The 25,772-nt window shown below is 46.0% G+C and overlaps 1 protein-coding gene across 4 annotated transcripts in view; it reads left to right on the top strand.

Moving 5' to 3' along the window:
• Window positions 1-25,772, top strand: part of TFR2 (transferrin receptor 2) — a 95,673-nt gene that overhangs the window by 25,087 nt on the left and 44,814 nt on the right. For all 4 annotated transcript variants that reach the window (XM_063449795.1, XM_063449796.1, XM_063449794.1 and 1 more), the window contains exons 4-8: window positions 10,617-10,809; window positions 11,520-11,660; window positions 14,977-15,085; window positions 16,956-17,078; window positions 17,206-17,286. In XM_063449795.1, coding sequence (XP_063305865.1) covers window positions 10,617-10,809; window positions 11,520-11,660; window positions 14,977-15,085; window positions 16,956-17,078; window positions 17,206-17,286 — 647 coding nt within the window. The remainder of the gene's footprint in view (window positions 1-10,616; window positions 10,810-11,519; window positions 11,661-14,976; window positions 15,086-16,955; window positions 17,079-17,205; window positions 17,287-25,772) is intronic.

The raw sequence follows: 25,772 nt of genomic DNA, 5'->3' as shown, positions 1-25,772 counted from the left end.
TGGTGGGTGGGGGCCCTAATAAAACAATAAGGGGGGGGACCTACTGTCCTCCCCCCCCGGCCCCCACCCCTGAGCGGTGGGTGGGGGCCCTAATAAAACGATAAGGGGGGGCCTATTGTCCTTTCCCCCCCCCTGCCCCCCCCCTGCGCGGTGGGTGGGGGCCCTAATAAAACAATGAGGGGGGGGGACCTACTGTCCTCCCCCCCCCGGCCCCCACCCCTGAGCGGTGGGTGGGGGCCCTAATAAAACAATAAGGGGGGGGACCTATTGTCCTCCCCCCCCTGGCCCCCACCCCTGCGCAGTGGGTGGGGGCCCTAATAAAACAATAAGGGGGGGGGACCTACTGTCCTCCCCCCCTGGCCCCCACCCCTGAGCGTTGGGTGGGGGCCCTAATAAAACAATAAGGGGGGGGGACCTACTGTCCTCCCCCCGGCCCCCACCCCTGAGCGGTGGGTGGGGGCCCTAATAAAACAATAAGGGGGGGGACCTACTGTCCTCCCCCCGGCCCCCACCCCTGCGCGGTGGGTGGGGGCCCTAAATGAACCCCCCCCCCCATCAAGGTGACTAGGGGTCCCAAGCCCCTAGTCACCTCCCCCCACCCAAAAATTCTATCCCCTACCTACCCCCCTCACCCTAAAAATAGTGAGGGGGGAATAAAAGGCCAAATAAAAATCCATCATACCCGTCGCACTTAAAAAAAAAAAAAAAAAAAAAAAAACGAGCGCAAAAAAAAATTAATCCATCTTCACCCATGGAGGGCACGCCGCGTACTGAGCTCCGCAGGGCGGGTCAAGGCTTACAAAGCCTTGCCCCGCCCTGCAATTAGGCTTAGAACACAATGATTGGTTGGTTTAAGCCAATCAGAGTGCTCTGTGTCATTTTACACAGCGTGGGAAAATTCAAAAGAACTTTCCCACGCTTGTAAAATGACACAGAGCACTGTGATTGGATGGATTTCAAACCATTCAATCACAGTGCTCTGTGTCATTTTACACAGCGTGGGAAAATTCAAAAGAACTTTCCCACGCTTGTAAAATGACACAGAGCACTGTGATTGGATGGATTTCAAACCATTCAATCACAGTGCTCTGTGTCATTTTACACAGCGTGGGAAAATTCAAAAGAACTTTCCCACGCTTGTAAAATGACACAGAGCACTGTGATTGGATGGATTTCAAACCATTCAATCACAGTGCTCTGTGTCATTTTACACAGCGTGGGAAAGTTCTTTGGAATTTTCCCACGCTTGTAAAATGACACAGAGCTCTGCTCCCTGACGCTTCTATAGTTACATATTACAAGGAGGGAGCTGCATGCCGGTAGCTCCCTCCTTGTAATAAACTGAACGAACAAACGAACACTGATACTCAGTGTTAGTTTGTTCTTCTGATTTTTTCTATTCATTCATTCGTCTGTCTGATGAATGAATGAATAGATGAAATTCCCGTTCGCATGTCCAGGTGTTTCACTGGGCATGTGCGGGAATCTCACAGTCTGTGTAGTGTGGGTAGATGACGTGTCCCACAGGGACTTCACCTACCCACACAAAGATGGCGGCGCCCTGAATATAGATCGGGGCAGAAGATAAAGAATTAAAAAGAGGTAATCTGGGGGGCTTAGGGGCATTTGGGGGTGACTAGGGGGTCGATTGGATGTAGTGGGGGCGGGAGGGGGGTTAAAAAAAAAAACGGGATTCGGCATGACAGTGCCGCTTTAAGCACATTGCTGACTGTGACACACCAGCCCGTCACTTGTTAAACTTTTTAGATTTTGTTTTATCCTCAATCGCTCGGTTACCGAACAAAGTCCCGTTTTCCCTTTTTTTTTGCAGTGCATATATAAAAAATACAAATAGGCCTGCCACGCCCCAACAGCTAAGGCAAGCACATCTACAATAGCAGTAAAATAGACATGTGGCATTGTGAGAGTACATCACTGGTGTTATGTTTTGGTATATTCAGGTTAGTCATATATGTCTGCATCCAGACCACCACCTGGTGGTACCCTGAATAAACCAGTCTATTCCCAGCAGTATGTCTTGGCTAATGTCTGGGGGTAAAATCTATATCACATCTGGTGGCAGCGGTGGGATAGTTCTTTTCTCCAAGAGTGGATACACAGCTGGAGATAGCTGCGAGTCGACAGATGGAGAGCAGCTACAACTAGCTAAAGAGGTCCACACTGAAAGACTTGCCAGAAAGTCAGGGACAAAGCATCAATAATCAACCCAAGAAAGTCCTGATAGCAGAGCTCATGGAGCTGCACAGAGCCAACCCTACCTCCGAGACAGCTTTCCCGAATTTGGAAGAGACCGAACAGATGCGGGACGTTCGGCTTCGTTTAGCGTTGTTCGGGCCGAACCCCCTTGCCGAAGTGATCCTAAAAGTATTGGCCGATGCAGAGGCTCAAGCCAAGTGGCATTACCAGCTACGACTAGCTGAAATCCAGCATTTGGGAAAACCTGTAGCTGAGAGCATGTCCCCACAGCCAGAACGGAAAAAGATAGCCTTCACAACATTTTAAAGTGTCCAGGAGACTGACGATGAAATCGATGGGTACCTCGACTATTTTGAGCAGCAGTGTGCCCTACATAAAATACCAGAAGATGACTGGGTCCCAATTCTTGCTGGGAAACTCTCAGGAACAGCTGCTAAAGCTTTTTGGGCTATACCGGATGGAGAGATTTATAACTATGACAGAGTAAAAGAAGCCCTACTAACATGCTATGCAGTCACCCCTGAGGCCTACCACAGAAGGTTCAGGGAATTGAGAAAAAAACAAACCTACTGTCTCCACCGGGCTGCCTCGCACTGGGTATCCGGATGTCAAGCTGTGTTGATCGAGGATATATTACAACTCATACTGTTTAAACAATTTTATAATGTGATTAACCCTGACCTCCTAGAATGGATGTGAGACAGACGACGCCTCACCCTGCCTGAAGCTGCTTGATTGGTTGACTAGTATACGGACACCAGGAAAACCGAACAACCCCTGCAAGATTCATGCCCTGAACAGAAGCTGTTTCTACTGGACCACCGACATAACCATGGAATACCTACCGTGGACCACCAAGACACCAGGCTCCACCAATCAAGACCAGGCCCCGATGTGTCAAGTGCCAGCAAGTGTGGCACGTAAGGAGCAACTGTCCCCTAGAACCTTCGCGACCATCCTGGAACTGTCCTAGCCCTTCTGCACCCAGGGCTGCAGCTCACTGCCTGGAGACCGAAAGATCATAATCCTGGAATACTTCTCCCAATATACCGGAGGGGTCCTGTTTTTTTTTTACATGAGGCGTGTAACGGACCGTTTCAGCATATGAGGGGTTAAAATCCGTTTAGGCGATAATCCCCTTTTCTCAGAAAGGCACAGCTACTGCAGAACATCAGAACTCACGAACTGGATATAGTTGAATAAGGTAGCACTCCAGCTGGAACCTCACAAATAGCTGCTAGCAGATGAATAGGAAAAGCAGACATCAGCTTACACTCCTAGCAGTCAAATCTCCAACAGCATACAGTGAATCCCCCCAAGAACGAGACAAGGCTCCGTGTTGAAGGTCAAGCAGTGGTCTGAGGTGCTGGGCACCCAGCCTGGTTTTTATTACATGAGTACACATACAGGCCACACCCAGGGGGAGGCATAAAATAACCAATAACATAGATGTTACCTCCCACACATCCCCTCTCCTTAGTGTGACACTTAATCCCATTATGTGTACAGTTCAAAATATACTTTTACACAACTTTCATAACTTTAAAACCATACATCACATTCACATAAAAATACATATCCACAATCAATCCATTCAGGGGAACAACATATTAAAAAATGGCATGAATCAGACCAGGGGTTCAAAAGTTAATAAAATTATCTTTTATTCCCCCTGGCTCAAACAGTAAAAGTAAAACATCCCCACAATGCATCCTGGCTTCCTCCCTTCTGCCCTGGAGATAATTGGAGAAGAAATCTAATTATCCAGGACTAGAGGCAGACTCCATTAACCACATGGTTGCAAAACAACATAAAACTCTTTAAAATACATAAAGTCATATTTTATACATTAAACACAGACATTTAACATATCCCCAGATAGCTCAGGTCTGCATGCACATTATTAGGTGAATGGCACGCAGACCACACAAATAAAGTTTAATTGCCATGGAGCCAAAGTCTTTCCCATAGTCTTTCATTATATGAATAGGCTCCATGGCATAGCTATCTGGGGGGTATCACTGCTCACACAGGGCAAGTACCGAATGGCCCCACTGTATTTAAAGGGCCAGAATGAGTGACATACACTCTGTTAGGGCCGAATACTGTTTGTAAAGGGCCCAATCTCCCAGGGCCATAGTCCAAAGGCAGCAGGTGGGCAACCAGGCTCCTCCAATACAATGTGGCGAGATTGGTTTCGTCACATCTCTCCCCCTTTCCAAAAAGACTAACAGGGTACCTGACCTCCTGCCGGTCAGTGCCCTTGTTAGTCCAGCAACCCACCCATAAAGCAAAAAAAACAGTACAGCCCACCCACAATAAATAGTTACTACACCTGGGTAGAGGAGAAGTTTGTCCATGTCCAGGTGCCTCACCACGGCTGTGTAGGGGACTGGTAGGCTGCCTTGGTGGGTTGCTGAGTGGGCAGAGACCAGCGGTACTCTGTCCTGGTGCCAGCACTACCACCGGAGTAGTCTGGTTGGAGCCTGGTTGCTGGAGACGGACTGTCTCCCCCTTAGTTGCATAGCTTTGCTGCTGAGTGGGGAGACCGGTTGTCTCCCCCTTGGATACACAGCTCTGTCGTGGTGGGGTAGGACCGACCGTCCCTACCCCCTGTGTGGTGAGTGCAGAGACCACGGTCCCATCTGCACCGGTGGGGGGTTTACAGTCTCCCCCTGGTATATTAAGCTGCCGCTGGGGAGAGGGGGTAACAGGCTCCTCTCCCACTAGAACACTCTGCCGCTGGGGAAAGGAGACTGGGCTCTCTATTCCCTGCACATTACGGATCCGCCGCTGGGGAGAGGTGGTAGCAAGCTCCTCTCCCATACATACTTTCCACCTTTGTGGAGGGAGACCGACTGTCTCTCCTCCCAATACAGTGTCCTGCTGCTGGGGAAAGGAGACTGGGCTCTCTATTCCCTGCTGGACACTCTGCCGCTGGGGAAAGGAGACTGGGCTCTCTATTCCCTGCATATCAATGATCCGCCGCTGGGGAGAGGTGGTAGCAAGCTCCTCTCCCATACATACTTCCATCATCTGTGGAGGGAGACCGACTGTCTCTTCTCCCAATACAGTGTCCTGCTGCTGGGGAAAGGAGACTGGGCTCTCTATTCCCTGCTGGACACTCTGCCGCTGGGGAAAGGAGACTGTGCTCTCTATTCCCAAAAAATCACGCTGCTGCTGGGGGGTAGGACCAACTACCTCTGCCCCCTGTAACTCAGCCTGCCGCTGGGGAGGGAGGACGCTGCTCTCCTCTCCCTGCACTTCACACTGCCTTCCCGGCATATCACTCTGCTGCTGGGGGGTAGGACCAACTACCTCTGCCCCCTGTAACTCAGCCTGCCGCTGGGGAGGGAGGACGCTGCTCTCCTCTCCCTGCACTTCACACTGCCTTCCCGGCATATCACTCTGCTGCTGGGGGGTAGGACCAACTACCTCTGCCCCCTGTAACTCAGCCTGCCGCTGGGGAATGGAGACTGGGCTCCCAATTCCCTGCAGGACCGGTGGAGAGACCTCGGTCCCATCTCTACCGGCCACCTGGGGTTCTTCCCAGTAAATCTCTACAATATCTTCCCAGCGGAAGGGGTCTGGATCTGGGTCTGTCACCTTATTGTCCTGCTGAGCCTTCCCAATGAAGTGGAAGAGATCTTGGTAGTTTTGCTCCAGTTCCCACTCCAGGGTTGCTAGGTGAGCCAGGTCTTGCTCTACCTCATGGGGGTCATCCCACTCATGCCTAGCCTCCCTCTCATAGAAAATGTCCTGCAGTCTGGTTTGCGCAGGGCTCCCGAAGCCAGGCTCTGCAAAGGACTCCCATAACAAGCCAGGACCATCAAACTCCTCTCCCTCTGGCTTGTCATGTTCGGCTGTCCAGGGTATATACTGTGCCATATACCACCAGAGCGCCTGGTAGGCATCCTCCAGCCATAGCTCCTGCCATACCCGGTGCTCTAGTTCCTTCACCCATTCCTCCAGGGGCTGCTCTCCCAGGAAGGGCATCCGCAGGGTCACTTGCTTCTGCAACCGCTGCTCTTCACTGGGGAGACTCTCACCCCGCTGGTATTGTACATTATCCAGGGCCTGGTACCAGATGCCTTTCCTTATTGCATCCCGGTCATCCATGTCACCCTTATTGTACTCCACTGCTGGTTCCATCCTGGTGCTGTCAGGGTCGCTGTACTCAGACATGCGTTGTCCTCAAATTGTAAATCCAAAGAAATGGTGTTCTGTAGCTGTCCTTCTGGCTGTAGGAACGATCCCGCCGCTTGCCACCAATTGTAACGGACCGTTTCAGCATATGAGGGGTTAAAATCCGTTTAGGCGATAATCCCCTTTTCTCAGAAAGGCACAGCTACTGCAGAACATCAGAACTCACGAACTGGATATAGTTGAATAAGGTAGCACTCCAGCTGGAACCTCACAAATAGCTGCTAGCAGATGAATAGGAAAAGCAGACATCAGCTTACACTCCTAGCAGTCAAATCTCCAACAGCATACAGTGAATCCCCCCAAGAACGAGACAAGGCTCCGTGTTGAAGGTCAAGCAGTGGTCTGAGGTGCTGGGCACCCAGCCTGGTTTTTATTACATGAGTACACATACAGGCCACACCCAGGGGGAGGCATAAAATAACCAATAACATAGATGTTACCTCCCACACATCCCCTCTCCTTAGTGTGACACTTAATCCCATTATGTGTACAGTTCAAAATATACTTTTACACAACTTTCATAACTTTAAAACCATACATCACATTCACATAAAAATACATATCCACAATCAATCCATTCAGGGGAACAACATATTAAAAAATGGCATGAATCAGACCAGGGGTTCAAAAGTTAATAAAATTATCTTTTATTCCCCCTGGCTCAAACAGTAAAAGTAAAACATCCCCACAATGCATCCTGGCTTCCTCCCTTCTGCCCTGGAGATAATTGGAGAAGAAATCTAATTATCCAGGACTAGAGGCAGACTCCATTAACCACATGGTTGCAAAACAACATAAAACTCTTTAAAATACATAAAGTCATATTTTATACATTAAACACAGACATTTAACATATCCCCAGATAGCTCAGGTCTGCATGCACATTATTAGGTGAATGGCACGCAGACCACACAAATAAAGTTTAATTGCCATGGAGCCAAAGTCTTTCCCATAGTCTTTCATTATATGAATAGGCTCCATGGCATAGCTATCTGGGGGGTATCACTGCTCACACAGGGCAAGTACCGAATGGCCCCACTGTATTTAAAGGGCCAGAATGAGTGACATACACTCTGTTAGGGCCGAATACTGTTTGTAAAGGGCCCAATCTCCCAGGGCCATAGTCCAAAGGCAGCAGGTGGGCAACCAGGCTCCTCCAATACAATGTGGCGAGATTGGTTTCGTCACAAGGCGGATCCAGGCCAAGGAGCTACCATGGAGAACCGACAGCAACATCAGCAACTAGTTCTAATGAACGGTCAGACGTCTCACAGGCTTCGAGATACAGGAGCTACCTTGACGTTGATGCAGCGACAACATACTGGAAAACCCTTGGCTGTTTGGGTAGCCAGCAGAGCTATCTACAGGCTCCCCACCAACCAAGTTCATCTTGACTGGGGAGCTGGATCTAGCATAATAAACGTGGGGATGATGAAGGACTTACCGGCTGAGGTCCTGCTTGGCAGTGATTTAGGACCTCTTACCTCAGCTCATGTTGCCAGGAACCCTGCAGAAGCTCATCCAGTCACTGCCCGGACTGCAGAGACTGTCTCACGTCCTGAGGAGCTCCAGGTAAGAGACGATTCCCTGACCACGACAGTAGAAATGGCCAAGTTGTCTTGGGATAGCTCAGAGGAGTTCAGGAGGAAAGTGTGAGAGGACCCCATGCTGCAGAAGTATAGAACCCGGGCAGACACAGAACAGAGGAGGCTAGAAAGGGAAATATTTACCTGGGATCAGAACAGGCTATATCGAGTAACAGAGACCCATAGTAAAGGGACAGCCTCATCACAGAAACCAGCTTGTAGTCCCCAGAATATACAAGCTGGAGCTTCTGCAGATCTGGCGTACCCCGGACCTCTTATAGCGTGACCCAGAACTTTTTCTGGCCGGGGATCTCCCAAGACGTCCAACAGTACTGCCAGACATGTGATGTTTGCCAATAGGTAGGAAAAAACTGAGACCGCCCCAAAGCTCAGCTACAAGCTTTGCCGATCATTGAGGAGACATTCAGCCGGGTAGCGGTAGATATTATAGGACCCCTAGCGAAGCCTAGTCCCTCCGGTAAGAAGTATATCCTTACTCTAGTGGACTATGCCTCCCGTTATCCGGAAGCGGTCGCACTGACCAATATCCACGCTGAGACAGTAGCAGATGCCCTGGTACGAATCACCGATCAGCTGTGTAAAGTATGTGGGATAAAACCCATCCCCTTTCCACCCCAGACAAACTGTCTCTGTGACCGGTTCAATGGGACGCTCAAGCAAATGTTGCAAACATTTTTCACCGCTTGCCGAGACTGGGAACGATTCCTACCGCACCTCTTATTTGCTTATCGGGAGGTAATGCAGAAATCCACTGGGTTTTCTCCCTTTGAACTATTATATGGGAGAAGAGTACGAGGTCCCCTCGACCTCATCAGAGAATATTGGGAAGGGGAGACCAAATGGGAGGGGACTCAAATCATGCCCTATGTGCTGGAACTCTGGGACTGCATGGAACAGTTGGCTAAGATGGTAAAAGAGAACCTTCAAGCATCCCAGTGGCAACAGAAAGTATGGTATGATAGGGGTACCAGACAGCATAGTTTACGTCTTGGACAACAGATCTTGGTTTTAAAACCGGTTCGACACGATAAATTACAGGCAGCATGGCAGGGTCCCTACAAGGTGCTCGAGCAAATCTGCAATGTAGTAGAGTAGCCAGCTGTGCAGACGAGAAGGTAAAATGCTATTGTAGTTTGGATGTCCATACCCCCTTGTTCATCTGAATGACTGGTGTGCGATCCCTGTGACAGACCCTCTGTCCCTGATTTTTGCAACTGAGAAAAACTGTTAGTTTAAACCATTCATCTAAAATGAATGGACCTGTTATTATGCTAAGAGCCGTTCGTATCATAAATTTTCTGTCGAATGACCGACCACCCAGAACACGAGTGTGGCCCCCATTAACCTCCTTGACCCGATTAACACCTCTAAAACCACAAACACCTCAACGTTCTAATTGATCAACAGGGTGGTCGGCGTTCGTCTGTATGAACACGTGGCGGTGGCCATTTTGTTTAGCCGAACACGCTCAGCGGTGTTTGGTTGTCGAACGCGTGGAACTATTTCCGGCTACACTTTCCACGAACACCGCTGAAACTTCTACTTTCCATGCGTTCGACTAAAACCATATGAACGGAGTACTATTTCTGGAGCCTAAACTCACGAACAGGGCGTATCTAATGACAGTAGGCACGAACGGATCGCAAATTTATTTGAAGGGAAAGATAGAGCGATCGCACAGCCTGAATCTGTGGAACTGCTTTGGGTCGGTCAAATAAGACTTTCAGCTAACTTCTGAACCACTGGACCAATTCATCTGATTTTGGATATGTTTGTTCCCTGATTATGCTGGTTCAGAAAATGTAACTTTTATTGGAATTGCATGTATAGTTTTGAAGTTACAAAAAGGATATTTTTTTGCTTGGAGATAATTGAGTTGATACAGCAATTAACTCAATTATCTCCCAAGCAAAGGGGAGGAATTTACAGTAATGAATGGGAGTGTGTAACTGTGTGATTGTACGCTATTGGTTGTATTTTCAGTGCCCAACAAGGTCCACGTGGGTGGTAACCTTGTGGGGAAAACTTGTATAAAAGAAAGGCTTGTGTGCTCATTAAAACAGTTCTACTTCACCCTCAATCTAGAGTCTTGTCTCTTATTGGGGGAAACTGCTCTACAGCTATAACACTAGCTCTTTTAAGAGCTTCTCAACTTGGATGACTGCTGGATGCTGAGAATACCCCTCGCTCATCGGGAGAAGGACACCCTCTAGCTCACCGGGGTAACCGCTACAATCCCCCTTTTTATACCTCTATAATCACTGAAGTCAGCGCTGATGGAGATCCTAAGAGGGGGGGAAAGAACATCCTTAGCGGCGAGACTCGTATCCTTAGCCGAGATGTGAGCTTTGTCTGGGTTTGCCCAAAACATTCATCAGTTACTGGGGTGTCAGGAAAAATCCAAACCAAAAAAAAACAGTTTGTCTAATGATGTCAGTTTGTTATCTGTGGGGGTGATACCATACAATAATACTATATATACATCCAATACAAAGCCTGTCCTGTTACAATAACACCACATATACATCCAATACAAAGCCCGGCATGTTAGGTAAATTCCTTTTTATTTTTACATGTTTTGCACAGCCTTCATCCTTGGCATTCTGGTCACATATGGATCCTGCACCAGATGTAGGAAAAATGGACCGGAACCCGTAGCTGACGATTACAATTCTGAATATCAACAAGACGACTACAACAACATCCTGCACTGGACAGACCTAAGGAGCCTGTTCAACGACAACTATAAGGAAGACGAACAGATGGAGGATACGTTAAGGTGACAAATAAAGACACAATGACACAGACAGAGGTCACTATGAGTCTTTCCCTCCCCCTGCACACAGTGACACAGGGGGCGCTCTGAGTCTGTCTGTCCCTCCCCCTGCAGGGTGACACAGACAGGGAGAGCAATGGGTCTGTCCCTCCCCCTGCAGGATGACACAGTGACACAAACAAGGAGAGCTATGATCTGTCCTTTCCCCGCAGAGTGACACAGACAGGCGCTATGAGTCTTCCCCCCCCCCCCGCAGAGTGACACAGACAGGGGGCGCTATGAGTCTTCTCCCCCCCCCCCCCCCCCCGCAGGGTGACACAGACAGGGAGAGCAAAGGGTCTGTCCCTCCCCCTGCAGGGTGACACAGTGACACAGACAGGGGGCGCTATGAATCTGTCCCGCCCCCTGCAGGGTGACACAGTGACACAGACAGGAGGCACTATGAGTCTGGCCCTCTCCCTGCAAGGTAACACAGTGACACGGACGGGGGGCACTATGAGTCTGTCCCTCCCCCTGCAAGGTAACACAGTGACACGGACGGGGGGCGCTATGAGTCTGTCCCTCCCCCTGCAAGGTAACACAGTGACACGGACGGGGGGCGCTATGAATCTGTCCCTCCCCCTGCAAGATGACACAGTGACACAAACAGGGGATGCTGTGAATCTGTCAATTGATATGGTAATATTGATAAACTAATATCATTTATTCCATAGGAAAGTGAGTAAAGCGTCTCATCCTGCTGGGTCAAATGAAAATAAAGAACTTGCTGATTATATTCTACAAAGCTTTAAGAGTTATGGACTGGATCACACGTGGCTAGACACGCACTTTGTGGAACTGCACTATCCAAACAGGTAGAACATTGCTCCCCTTTTCCCTTCCCTGTGGATCTGTTCCTATTTCTTGGCATTTTTCAGCCAATTTCCTTCAGTCCTGCATTCCACGTTTACAATTTAGATTGTTCACCTACTGTCATCTCTGCGTTGCCTGCACTCCTTTTCATACCATGCCCCCTTCCTACTCATGACCCCTCCTCCCATTTTATGCCCCCTTCTTATTCCCCCCTTCCTACTCAATGCCCCCTCCCAATCATTACCCTCTCCTCCCATTCCATGCCCCCCTCCTCCCAATCATTGCCCCCTTCTTCCCATTCCATGCATCTAATCTCCCTACTCCTTGATTTTTTTTTACATTTCTACTCCTTTCTTTTTTCTGTCAATCCTTTTAATTTTTCCTTCTAATCTACCTATTTCATTTCCCACATTCTCCTTTATCTTTCCTTTCTTCCTAAACAGTCCTTTCCTTCTTCCCTTTAATTAATATCCCTTCCTTCCATGTTGGATTTCCCATTTCCCCTTCCATGCATTTATCTTCGCCTGTCATTTGATTTCCTGCATTTAAACCACCCTTACCTCCGCTAATACCTTCCTTCAGCCACTCAGGAACCACTTAGAATAGCGAGAGATCCATTTCCCCCCCAGTAACTGGACGAGACACAGCTCTAGGAGTACAACACAATTGTATTGAGTAACACACGGCTTTTATGCATAGCCCAATGCAAGGGGTCTTCGACACACACAAATAGGGGTCGTATCCCAGGATGCTCTACACCAGGGAGCTTAAGCATGGGAACGGGGGGGGGGGGGGGGGGTCGATATCCCTTTGTCTCCCAAATATGGAAAGCCTGCCACTTAGGCGAGGGGTCTCCCACACAGGATGACAGGGGGTTCTTCATCCCAGAAGCCTTTGTGCCTGGGAGCCAAGGTGCAGGAAAAGAGACCATCCCTTTGTCTCTCAGGCACAGGAAAGCCAGCCTAAATAGCCAGTGCTCGCGAGGTTCCTGTGCTGAAACCTGCAAGGGAAGAGTCTCCTTTTAGGGTACAAATTCTCCCCCTGGTTGGCGTTCATCTACACAAAATAGCGGCCACCCACGGGAGCACTCGTTAATTACTTCCCTTGCGGTTTCACACTTATGTTGCCACTGCAAACGTTGCGGTTTCGCACTTATGTCTGTCTGCTCTCTTTTTCCTCAAAGCTTCTGGAAAGACTTGTCTTTACCCGTATGTCACACTTCCTCAATTCCAACTCTCTCTTTGACTGCTCTTATCAAAGTTACTAACGACCTAATCGCAGCTAAATCAAAAGGCCACTACTCCATACTAATTCTTCTTGATCTCTCTGCTACTTTTGACACCGTTGACCATGTTCTCCTTCTTCAAACTCCATGACTCTGTCCTCTCGTGGTTTTCCTCTTATGTCTCCCAACGCTCATTCAGTGTCTCCTTTTCTAATAATACCTCCTCCCCTCGTCCTGTCTCGGTCCCATTCTATTTTCTCTTTATACTGCCTCTCTTATCAGCTCATTTGGACTCCATTACCACATGTACACTGATGACACCCAGATATATCTCTCCTGCCGTCCTGCAACGTGTCACTGCTTGCCTTTCTTCCATCTCTGACTGAATGTTTTCCCGCTTTCTGAAACTCAATCTCTCGAAAACTGAGCTCCTTGTCTTTCCTCCTCCTAATACTGATCCTCCTCTTTTGCTCTCCCTTCAAGTTAGTGGTATCCACATAAGTCCATCCTTTCAAGCATGCTGTCTTGGCGTCATACTTGGTTCTGGGCCTCACCTTTGAGCCTCACATCCGGTATGTTGCCAAATCCTGTAGATTCTATCTTAAAATCATAGCCCGTATCCACCCCTTTCTTACACAAGATGCTACTAAGGAGCTTGTCCATGTTCTAGTAATTTCCTGCATGGATTATTGTAACCCTCTCCTAATTGGTCTTCCCAAAAGCCGTATTGCCCCACAGTCTGTAGGAATGCTGCCACCAGACTGATTTTCCTCTCTAGTCGGTCCTCTCACAGTCCTTACATTGGCTTCCTGTATCCTATAAGAGTCAATTCAAAGTGTAAACCCATACCTATAAAGCACTGAACAATTCTAGCCCCTCTTATATCTCTTCACAGATCCATAGGTATGCCCCTTCTCGGTCTCTCCACTCTGCCCGTGACCTTCTCCTGTCCGCTGCTCGCACCCGTACTGCCAACTCACGCTTGCAGCACTTCACTTCTCCCTTCCTATGGAATAGTCTGCCTACCGCCATCAGACTCTCCCCTAGTCTTCAATCAATTAAGAAGTGCCTCTTTAGGAAAGCTTACGGCCTCCCAGAGTAACCTCTACCTCACATTCCTGTCTCTTACTCTCTCCTTCACTCCCAGCTTATTTGATTGCTATTTTCTGTCCTAATGTGTTTTATACCCCACCTTCTATAGACTGTAAGCTTGTTTGAGCAGGGTCCTCTTCAACCTATCGTTTCTGTAAGTTTTTCTTGTAATTGTCATAATTATAGTTAGATTTCCCCCCCCCCCCCCCCTTTCATAATATTGTAGAGCGCACCATATTTTCCCTCTATGGTTTTAAACAGGTATGATCACCATCGAGTGATTTCTATCTTAGAGTCAAGCTTGACCTGCTCGACAAACTGTTCTTGAGGCTATAAAATGACACATGTTTAAATTTCAACTTGTATCTCCTAGATGTCATTTTATTGAATAGTTAATCAAGGTTAGATTTTAAACATAATTAGGCTGGATTCCTTTGAGTCTAAAAAATGCTGTGTACATCCAGAAATAGCCTTCAGTGTATGCACCAGTCCCTGGAATCTATAAGGTGTCTGTAGTGCCAATCTGCTTCTGTATTGAACAGTCCCGATAGATGCCATTTTTAAAATATTGTGGTGGAGACAATTATGCCAGAAATCCCTGGCCAGAATAGCAAGGACTTTGAAATGAGTGTCCCCTAGATGATTAATGTACTTTACTGCAGAGATATTTCCATGCTCAGTAGTATGGAGCTCTGGGAGCATTTCGGGGGTGGCCCTGTCACCAGGTCACATGATGTTTTAACCTGTGTTGTTCAATATTGCCAACAATGTTTTCTTTGCTGCTGAGGGAATTAAAGAAAGAGTGCAGCAATAATACAAGCCTTCATGTCTTAATAAAATTTGAAGCAAACGGTCTTTGTCAAAAATGTAATTTCGCCTTACTACAGATGTACAGAGCATCACGCCCGTTAGCCCTGCCGATCATTTCTCCTTCCCCGTACTTGATTCCAGCAAGTTCTTCATACATTTCACTAATTCTGACTCCCTCTGTCTGCTTCCAGTAATGTCGCTAATTCTGTGACAATCATTGACCAAAATAAAACCGTGGAGGAATTTCGAACTGAGGATCCTGATGTCTATTGTCCATACAGCGCAACGGGGAAAGTAGTGGTCAGTATCTGCCTCACTGTACATCCCGAAAGCCAAATCAGCAATCACAATGTGTGTAGACAGATACATAAACAGACAGACTAACAGATGAAGAACGAAAGCACATTGGCTTTCTAGAACGAGATTCAAAAAGCACCAACATCAAAAGAAGATATAAAGATGTATTAACTTTACTAATGTTTTATAATAAAACCCAACGCATACTGACTTCATATAACAGAATCCAACACTGACTGACTTTATATAATGAGAACCCAACGCATATTGACTTTATATAACAGAACCCAACGCATACTGACTTTATATACTGTAACAGAATCCAAGGCATAAATAACAGTATACAGATTTAATATAATAAGAATCCAATGCATATTGACTTTACATAATGAGAATGTGGCGGACCGCCTGGCACCCCGACTGGGTGCCTCCGCCAATTGATGCTGCTTAGTAATCCTTGAGTACCATAAGCACCGGACACCATAACCACCGTAGTCCCCACTTCCAGCATTACAGCTTGGTTGGGGTCTCGCTGTCCTCCACCCACCCATTTTCCAGTGGGTATACCTTTCCTTGTCCAGAGAGTAGAGCAGGGTGCTCGTACAAGAGCAAGTGATTTTAACGCAGGGGAGTATAGTGATATAGCAATCAGCAAAGTAGATACAACATCCCGTCATAGCCCCGATCAAAAGTTTCCCAGATCGGTTCAGGGGTTCGGGATTTCCATGGAGGTCATAATTTGAGAGTTCCATGAAATCAGGCTGTACGGTCGGTCTCTTTCAGGAGTTCACAGTACAGTCAAAGTACCTAATGTAGCGGTTCGTGGGTACGCTCAGTCTATGTCGCTCATTCGGGAGCTCCCACCGAACGTCGCTCTTCTCCTACAAAGCCAGAACATATGTAGAGATGGAAGTCCCAGCAGTGTTCGCGCAGTCAGTGTCCGATTATAGTTCCATGCACTCGATGACCAAACACCGCTATATGTGGTCGCAGCTAAAGATGGCCGCCGCCATGTGTTTGCACATACAAACGACGACCACCCAGCCGATCACCCATTAAGTTGCGTTTTAGAGGTGTTAATAGGGGTAATGAGCTGCACACTCCACTTACGAGTGGTCCAACAGTAACCGAACAGAATAAGTACAATCCAGTAAGCCCCATATCCCAAACCATATAAGTCTAAAGGCACGAACAAAGCCTTTCCACAGTCCAGAACCAAGGTCTAATACATGGGCCATAGTCCTGGGGCAAGAGGCTTTATATAACAGAATCCAACGAATACTGACTTTACATGATGAGAACCCAATGCATGCTGACTTTATATAACAGAATCCATCACGTGCCGACGTTCTATAATGAGAACCCCATGCATTCTGACTTTATATAACAGAACCCAACACATGCAAACGTTATGTAATGAGAACCCAACGCATAGTGACTTTATTTAATGAGAACCCAACGCATACTGACTTTATATAATGAGAACCCAACACATATTGACTTTTTATAATAGAAACCAATGCATACTGGCTTTATATAACAGAATCCAACGCATACTGACTCTATATAAACAGAGCCTAAAGCATACTGACTTTATATACTGAGAACCCAACACATACTGACTGTAAATAATGAGAACCCAACACATACTGACTTTATATAACAGAATCCAACGCATAGTGACTTTATGTAACAGAACCAAATGATTATAGACTTTATATAATAGAACACAATGATTTTAGACTCTATATAGTTAAAACTGAATAGTTGAGAATCTAGCATGTATAGGGGACTGATACGGAGTGAGGGGAGGGCTAGAATACCATAATCAGGACACATGTCCTTGACAATATCTGTCTCTCTCTGTCCCCAGTCAGGCTTGGTGTATGCAAATTATGGCCGTGACAAGGATTTTGCACATCTGACGTCCCAGAGTGTAAATACGACTGGCCAGCTGGTCATCGTACGGACCGGATTTATCAGCTTTGCGGAAAAGGTGAGACTTTGTGACATGTCAGCACTGGTTTTACTTATTTTGAATCCTTTTACAGGATTCAACCTGGAGCCATAAGAGTATTGAATTGATTATCGATGGGTTTTTTACACAATATGTTTGTCTCCAGGTGTATAATGCACAGTCTGCAGGAGCCCTGGGAGTCTTAATATATCCAGACACAGACGAAGATATAGCTGTATACGGACATGTGAGTACCCCCTGCACTACCACAGTACTTCATACCGTCACCGAGTATCACCTACTAACTCTGCACTACCAGACACCTGCAGAGTATCACCTACTAACCCCTACACTACCAGACACATGCAGAGTATCACCTACTAACCCCTCCATTACCAGACACCTGCAGAGTATCACCTACTAACCCCTCCATTACCAGACACCTGAAGAGTATCTCCCGATTAACCCCCTACATTACCAGATATCTGCAGAATATCCCCTATTAACCCCAACATTGCCAGACACCTGCAGAGTATCTCCCTATTAACCCAAACATTACCAGACACCTGCAGAGCATCACCTACTAACACCTGCATTACCAGAGCTGTGGAGAGAATCCACTTACCCCACACTATAAATTACACCATTCTCTCCCAAACTAATATTGTGTTATATTTATCTCCTGTGTGATAACGTTGTCACTAACTCAAATATTACTTAAATCGCTCAGTTTTGTTCTACAAAACTCAGTTTAATTTCCTTGCCATTTGTAACGGAACCTTCCGTTAATGGACGCTTCCTATCTTGCTCCGAGGACCACAAGCACCGCACTGGACACCACAACCACTGCATACTCCACAACCGCCGTAGCTTAACTGGAGCCTCGACGTCTTCCGTCCACCCTGGATCAGCTTCTGTCCTCCAGGACCGTGTGGGGAAAACCTTTCCTCCAGGAGAGCGTATCCGGAACAAGCTCTTAAAAGACCTGAGTGATTCAAGCTCAGGGAAGTATGCAGAGCATAGCAATCCCCAGTGTGATATAGCAGCTCCCTCAAATAACGAGACAAGGCTACGTATTGAGGGTCAAACAGGATCTGTTTTACTTGGCACCAAAGGGCCTTCTTTTATGCAGGTTTTCCCTACATAGGACCACCCACAGGGTTTTACAGAACAACCAATAACACACGTACATTACAGAAAACACTCCCAGCAATTCTACACAAAATCCTCCACTCTGCCTGTGATATAATTATGGTACACAATGGGTTAACATAATTATCACAAGCAGGAAAAATACAGTTTTTATACATGTACTATAACTTTAAAAATATACGTCCAATCTTCATAAAAATTACATATTCAGAATCAGCACACTTTAAGCATAAACATTCTCAAAAATCCATCCAGACAAATCCATCCAGTAGATAAAGTTAGGTGGGAGTCCTTCATGACCGACCGCAAGCACATTTTCCTGCCCAAAACGGTTCCATAGATTTGGGCTGTGCAGTCGGTCTATTTTACACAGAAAAATTACTAAGTCCCATTCGAATCCACGAACAGGGCCGTTCATGCATTTAGCTTAGTATAGCAATGAGTTCAAACTGCCGAACGGGACTTAGTCTCTGCAGCTGAAAACGAAGTGTAGGAGAAGGTAAGGGTCAGCGGTGTTCGTTGAAATGTGTAGCCGACTTCAGTTCCATGGACTTGGCTACACATAGCGCTGACCTCGTTCGAATATACAAAGATGGCCGCCATCACGTGTTCGTTTGTCGAATGGCAGCCACTTTGGCTGCATCCAAAATGCCAATTTAAAGCTGCAGAACTGCTCCAATACAATTTATAGGGGCAGCAAGAGTCTTTTAAATTCCAATCTGCTAAAATAGTCTTTAACAGGCAATATCTTCCAGGGGCCATAGTCTTAAAGGGGCATTGTTCACCAAAGTCACAATGTCACAAACCCACAGACGGTTCTTAAAGGGCCATACACAGTCCAATAAAAGTCCATAAGCCCAAATGCTGGTTTAAGAGGGTACAATCTCCCAGGGGCCATAGTCGCAGGGGAGGAGGCAGGCAAGCAGGCCTCTCCAGGACAAAGTGGCGAAGGGCACTTTGTCACACCATTCTCATTCACTGTGTGAGGAGGATCCACTGTGAGGATATTTATGGGGTGATAAATATTAAAAATAATCATAAAAATTATCAATTTAATTTAATAAATTTTATTATATAAAATTTATATCTTGGCACTGTTTCCCTGATTAATGATTTTAAAGCTGAGAATTACCCACTGTTTTAATTCTCATAGATCCTAGAGTAAGTTTCATTAGAAAACTCAGGCTGGAACTGCCGCAGAGACGTACTAGGAATGGCAGATGGATTACTGTAGGATCTGGTAGACTTGGAGTTGTGGATAAAAGGCATATTGCACAGTCTGTTGCTCCACATAATTCATTTTCAGCACTTTCAGAGTGTAATGGTGTTATGTAGACATTCTCAGTCACCAAGTGTGGTGGTGTTGTGGAGACAGGCTCAGGCACTGAGGGGAGTGGTGTTGTGGAGACAGGCTCAGGCACTGAGGGGAGTGGTGTTGTGGAGACAGGCTCAGGCACTGAGGGGAGTGGTGTTGTGGAGACAGGCTCAGGCACTGAGGGGAGTGGTGTTGTGGAGACAGGCTCAGGCACTGAGGGGAGTGGTGTTGTGGAGACAGGCTCAGGCACTGAGGGGAGTGGTGTTGTGGAGACAGGCTCAGGCACTGAGGGGAGTGGTGTTGTGGAGACAGGCTCAGGCACTGAGGGGAGTGGTGTTGTGGAGACAGGCTCAGGCACTGAGGGGAGTGGTGTTGTGGAGACAGGCTCAGGCACTGAGGGGAGTGGTGTTGTGGAGACAGGCTCAGGCACTGAGGGGAGTGGTGTTGTGGAGACAGGCTTGAAGACTATGGTGAGGCCTAATAGAAAGCATTTGGACAATGGTGGTCTTGTGAGATGTCTTCCCGGAGCTACTGCTCACAGAGACAGGAGACGTATTTGTAATATTGTTAAGCGAGCAAAGCAGGAAGGGGAATTGGATGTACTTGTCCATCTAGGGACAAATGACTTGGCTTGCAATGAGGTTTCAGAGGTTAAGGAAGTTTTTAGTGTTTTTGCCAATATACGGCAGGTTGGTGGGGGGGAGGGGGGAGGAGGTTTAGCGCTATATGTGGAAGATAGCATAAAAGTTAGTGAGGCGAACATAGAGTCCGTTTGGGTTACGTTAGAATTTGGTAATCACACAGTAACTCGTGTAGGTGTGATTTTATAGGCCCCCAGGACAAATAGAAGAGTTAGATAATCTACTAGTTGAGGAAATGACAATGAAGGGGGAAGTTATCATCATGGGTGACTTTAATCTTCCTGATGTGACTTGGAAAACCAAAATAGCTGCTTGTGCCAGGAGCACACATATTCTAAACTCCCTACTAGGATTGTCTCTAAAACAAGTTGTTGAGGAGCCAACTCGTAAAGAGGATGTAACGGACACCTTCCGTTAATGGACGCTTCCTAGCTTGCGCCGAGGACCGCAAGCACCGCACCGGACACCGGACACAACTGCCGTAGCTTAACTGGAGCCGCGCCGTCTTCGGTCCACACTGGAATCAGCTTCTGTCCTCCAGGAATGTGTGGGGAAGACCTCTCCTCCAGGAGAGCGTATCAGGAACAAGAGCTAAGTGATTTAAGCTCAGGGGAGTATGCAGAGCATAGCAATCCCCAGTGTGATTATAGCAGCATCCTCCAATAACGAGACAAAGCTACGTTTTGAGGGATCGAGAAGAACTGTCTAAAACTTTATTTTACTTGGGACTAGCCCATATGGTCATTACATTAACACTGCTGTGAAAAATCAATAATGCGGCATAAACATAAAAGCTATAGGCACTGTGATTTATAAAGGTTTCTCCCGGGAGCTCCCCAGGTATATCAGGTTTTGAGTCCCGCTGTGAAAATAGAGGAAGGGAACATGGTATTACGGTGGGTTAAACTTAGGTTTATCTGGGCGCAAGGTGTGGGCACCGAGGGTGCACTGCTGGGGTACCGTGGTACCTGTACTCAGTCCTGGGGTCATCCGATGCCATGCTGGGGTACTCTGCATCCCTGCCCCAAGATTCCCGCTACGGAACCATGGTGCCTTCCTGGGTAGCGGCCCGCATACATGTGTAAGTTGCGAGGCAGGATTCTAGGGCCGGCCCGGTCTGGTTGTGGCAGGTTAGTCGCTGCGGTTACTGCCGTTTTCATGCTGGGATGCTTGGTTATGTTTCGATGAGCAGCGTAGGAGCGTCGTGAGCGGGGTCGTGTGGTCCGCCATTTTCGGGCCCTCTTCACCTTGGGTAGCTTGGGTCTGCCAGTGGATCGCGGAGGTGCCTGGTAAGGTAGGTGTTCATTCTTATCTTGTGCCTGAGCCTGTTGTTGCCTGGATTCCAGTTTTTCCCAGAAGGCTGTGAACAGGTTATTCAGTTTAGCTTCGAAGTCCCAGCTTGTGTGAGAGCACGTGGCGTCCGCCATTTTTGGCTTCTCTCCGGCTGGATGACACCCATTTGTTGCCTGTTCATGTTGCTTGTGGAGCAGAGTTGCCTCCCTGGAGTGGACCGGGATAACCCCCACCAGTCCCTGGGGGGGGGGGGAGAGGTATACTGTCGCTGTGTTTGTGCTGCTGTCGTCGGGACGAGAAGAGCGGCCGCCTCTCCCCATCTCCGCCGTTCTCAGGCTCCCAAAGTCGGAATCGCTCAAATCGAGTATGAGGAGGTACACCAGCTCTCCCCCGTTTTAGGTAGAGCAGTTTGGTGTGTGTTCAAGCTGTGTGATTTGATTTGAGTCGGGAAATCTGCCGAGATGAGCGGGAGCCCTGCAGACACACAACCGTTCGTCTTGCAGGTCAGGCTCCGCCCCACAATGGCATATTTTTAAAGGTGTGGGGGAGACAAGATTTAACAGAAAATATCTCACGTGCCTGCAGAATTAGCAATATGCAAATCTACCCGAATATGCAAATGAACCAGTCGTGCTATTCAGGTAGTGCATTTTGCTGTTGCTACCAACAGAGGGCACTAGACAAGCTCCATAGCCAAATCCACCTAGTTGGTAGCAAACCTCAGCAGTACAGGAGAGCAGGCAATACATTTTACAGTACACACATACACTATAAACAATTACATTACACACACCCTGCACCTATAATGGGTACAGGGTGACTAAAACTTAAAGAGAAATAAAGGAACCTACATAAACAGTCTGTCTGAAGGTATAATAGGGGCTTTAAAGTCAAATACATCAAAGAGTCATAGTCACAGGGGAGGAGGCTGGCAAGCAGGCCTCTCCAGGACCAAGTGGCGAAGGGCACTTCGTCACAGAGGCCATACTAGATTTAGTGTTAACAAATGGAGATTTGGTATCAGATATTACTGTAGGTGAAAGTTTAGGATCCAGTGATCATCAGTCAGTGTGGTTTAATATAAGAACAGTGACTGAGTCACACCACACAAAAACAAAAGTTTTAGACTTTAAAATAACAGACTTTTCTAAAATTAGAATATTTGTAAAGGAGTCATTATCAGACTGGAACAATTTAAATGGAGTCCAAGAGAAATGGGATTATTTAAAAGTTGCACTGCTGAAGGCAACAGAAAATTGCATTAGGCTTGTCCGTAAAAGCAAAACATTCAAGAAACCACTGTGGTACTCAGCAGAAAATACAAAATAGTGAAAATACAAAAAGTTAGTATTTAGTAATTATAAAAAAAACCAGAGTGAGGAAGACAGAATGATCTATAAGATTAGGCAGAAAGGGGCTAAGCAAGTTATAAGAGCTTCCAAATCACACACAGAAGAGAAAATAGCACAGTCAGTAAAAAAGGGGGACAAAACATTTTTAGATACATAAATGAGAAAAGGAAAGTAAAACAAGGATTAGTTAGATTAAAAACAAAAGAAGGAAAGTATGTAGAAGAGGATAAAGGTCTAGCTGACTGCCTCAATGAATATTTTTGTTCAGTATTTACAGATGAAAATGAGTTTACAGAGGAAGAGGTACTATTTAACTGTCAAAAGTAAAGACAAATAAGTCAATGGGACCTGATGGAATACACCCAAAGTTATTAAAAGAGATTAGTCGTGTACTAGCAAAACCATTAACAGATTTATTTAACCAATCATTGTTAACAGGAGTATTCCCAGAAGATTGGAAGTTAGCGAATGTTGTGCCCATTCACAAGAAAGGTAATAGGGAGGAGTCGGGCAACTATAGGCCAGTAAGCCTTACTTCAGTAGTGGGGAAAGTGATGGAAACCATGTTAAAGGATAGGATTGTTGAACATCTAAAAACACATGGATTTTAAGGGGACATAGTCTTAAATTAGGCAAAGGTTTAAAAATAATATCAGGAAGAATTACTTTACTGAGAGGGTAGTGGATGCATGGAATAGGCTTCCAGCTGAAGTGGTAGAGGTTAACACAGTAATGGAGTTTAAGCATGCGTGGGATAGGCATAAGGCTATCCTAACTATAAGATAAGGCCAGGGACTAATGAAAGTATTTAGAAAATTGGGCAAACTAGATGGGCAGAATGGTTCTTATGTGCCGTCACATTCTAGGTTTCTATGTTTCTATAATTTTATCTCACACATTAATCACAAATTAGTTATAAAAATTTATTGTGACAAAAAATAATAATAATAATTTGTAACATGCATGATAATATCAGTGAATATTTAGGTATAATATAAGTATACAATATGGCAGTGGTTTAACACAATTACAGACCGCTAAGCAGCAACAGTTATATCAACATGTATGCAGTTTTCAACAAGATTTACGACAGGACACTTTACTTTGAAGTCAATTTAACACAGAACACAGCAGCATAGGGTAAAGCAATAAAAACTTTGGCTGACAGTCAAATCACACTGAATTAACTCATACACTGCTAGCTACAATCCTCATAGGCAAGATATCCTATTATTGCAATGACAAATACAATATTTCTCATACTAGATCATTTGACCATTCCTATGTCCATCCAATAAGTAGAATTCTAATCAGATTTTACGTTTGCCGAATTTTAACTTTCCTAATTAAGATTCACTATTTCTAAATTACGTAAGCTGCACAATTGCCTGGTATTCTATTTTTAAAGTTAAAGTAATATAGAGTTCATTGGTCCACCTGCAGGAATGGAATTCTGAATTTTATATAGTATTAATGAATCATGACTCCTTAATGTTTGTAATCACCAGCTTTTATCCAAGTATATTCTGCCTTTTAGTAAAATCAATTAATTTAATAAAACTAAATAAACCAGCATAATTACCAGTTATGTTGTTGAATTTCTATCTCAGGCTTGGAGATGTATCCTAGGAATTTTGGATGCAAGTATGATTTATAGAGAATTGTATGAAAATAGAAAAGTTTTCAAAGTTCTGAAGTTGTGTTAGTTGGAAAAGATACAAAGAATTAGCCGTGTCCAGCTTTGGCTTCAGATGTCAGATCTTAGATTCTCAAAGAGAATGTGTCTAAAGAGTATGAGTGAGTCTGAGTCTGAGTTTTGAGAGTCTGAGTGTAAGAGTCTCAGTGTTTGAGAGTCTGAGTTTTGAGTCTCTTAGTGTTTGAGAGTACCCCTCTTTCCTTTGTCCTTAATTTTTAAAGGAGAAGTTCTCTATACGTTACTAGTTGATAGGACCAATAGAGAACTGTGGGCATGTCTTCCCTACAGACTATCATCTTGATTTTGGTCAGTAGATGGCGCAATTACATTACAGATAATTCTTGTCACGGGGTCCATTTACCTTCTTTGTATAATGGGTTTACTGAATTTCGTGAGGCGTTTGACGTAAACTTGGTTATCTTTTATGGTTACCTATTCGTCAAAGACATGTCACTTCAAAGCATTTTCTTTGGGTTTTTCCAGTCTGGCTTTGCTGTCATAAAATTAGAATTTGACATCTGTAGCCTTAATTTCACCCTTCCTTACAATAGAACTTTGTAAGATTCCGTTAGTTTTTAAAAAGTAAAATTAATTACTTAGTGTTTTCTGTGTGAATATATATATATATTATATATATATATATATATGGGAAGGCATTGCGGGAGGGGATGATCAGGCCTTTATAAACTCAAACCTACCTCCATATTGGGCTGACGTTGACTGGTGCACGTCTGGTTCTGGTTTCTCCAGTAAAAAATTCCCACGTGGCTCCTCCAGGCCTAGTGACAGCTAGGATACCGTCCAGGCGGCCCAACAGGCCCTCTCACCATGCTTCACCAAGCAACTACAGGAACACGTTAGCCCCAAGCCTCGCCGAACTTCAGGGCCACTCGTACCAACTTCCGGGTCGGCTAGCAGGCCCCCGGCAACAGTGAATACACGAACGCGGTTAAACTACCGAACGGGGGACGCATACACACGAACGCTATTACATGCTAACACATAAACTAACTCTAAACGTACCAATAGGCATGAACGCTCATTAGGCACGAAAGTGGAAATTCGAACCTTACCTCAGTTACCTGACACACACTTTCCTCCTCGGTACAAATACAAGCTTCCATTCGACTAAAACAGAGGTACTACTCAATACAAATATACACCAACACCGCCATCTACTGTCCAAAAAAGCTAACTACATGTAAATCATAACTGAGGATTTAATGCAGTGGTAATTATTATTGTTTTACTGGCAAACAATGGATGCAATACGGCGGGGGGGGG

The sequence above is a fragment of the Pelobates fuscus genome, chromosome 3 (assembly GCF_036172605.1).
Source record: "Pelobates fuscus isolate aPelFus1 chromosome 3, aPelFus1.pri, whole genome shotgun sequence".
Classification (NCBI taxonomy): Eukaryota; Metazoa; Chordata; class Amphibia; order Anura; family Pelobatidae; genus Pelobates; species Pelobates fuscus.
Note: the sequence above shows the minus strand (reverse complement) of the source record. Positions and strands in the feature narration are given on the sequence as shown.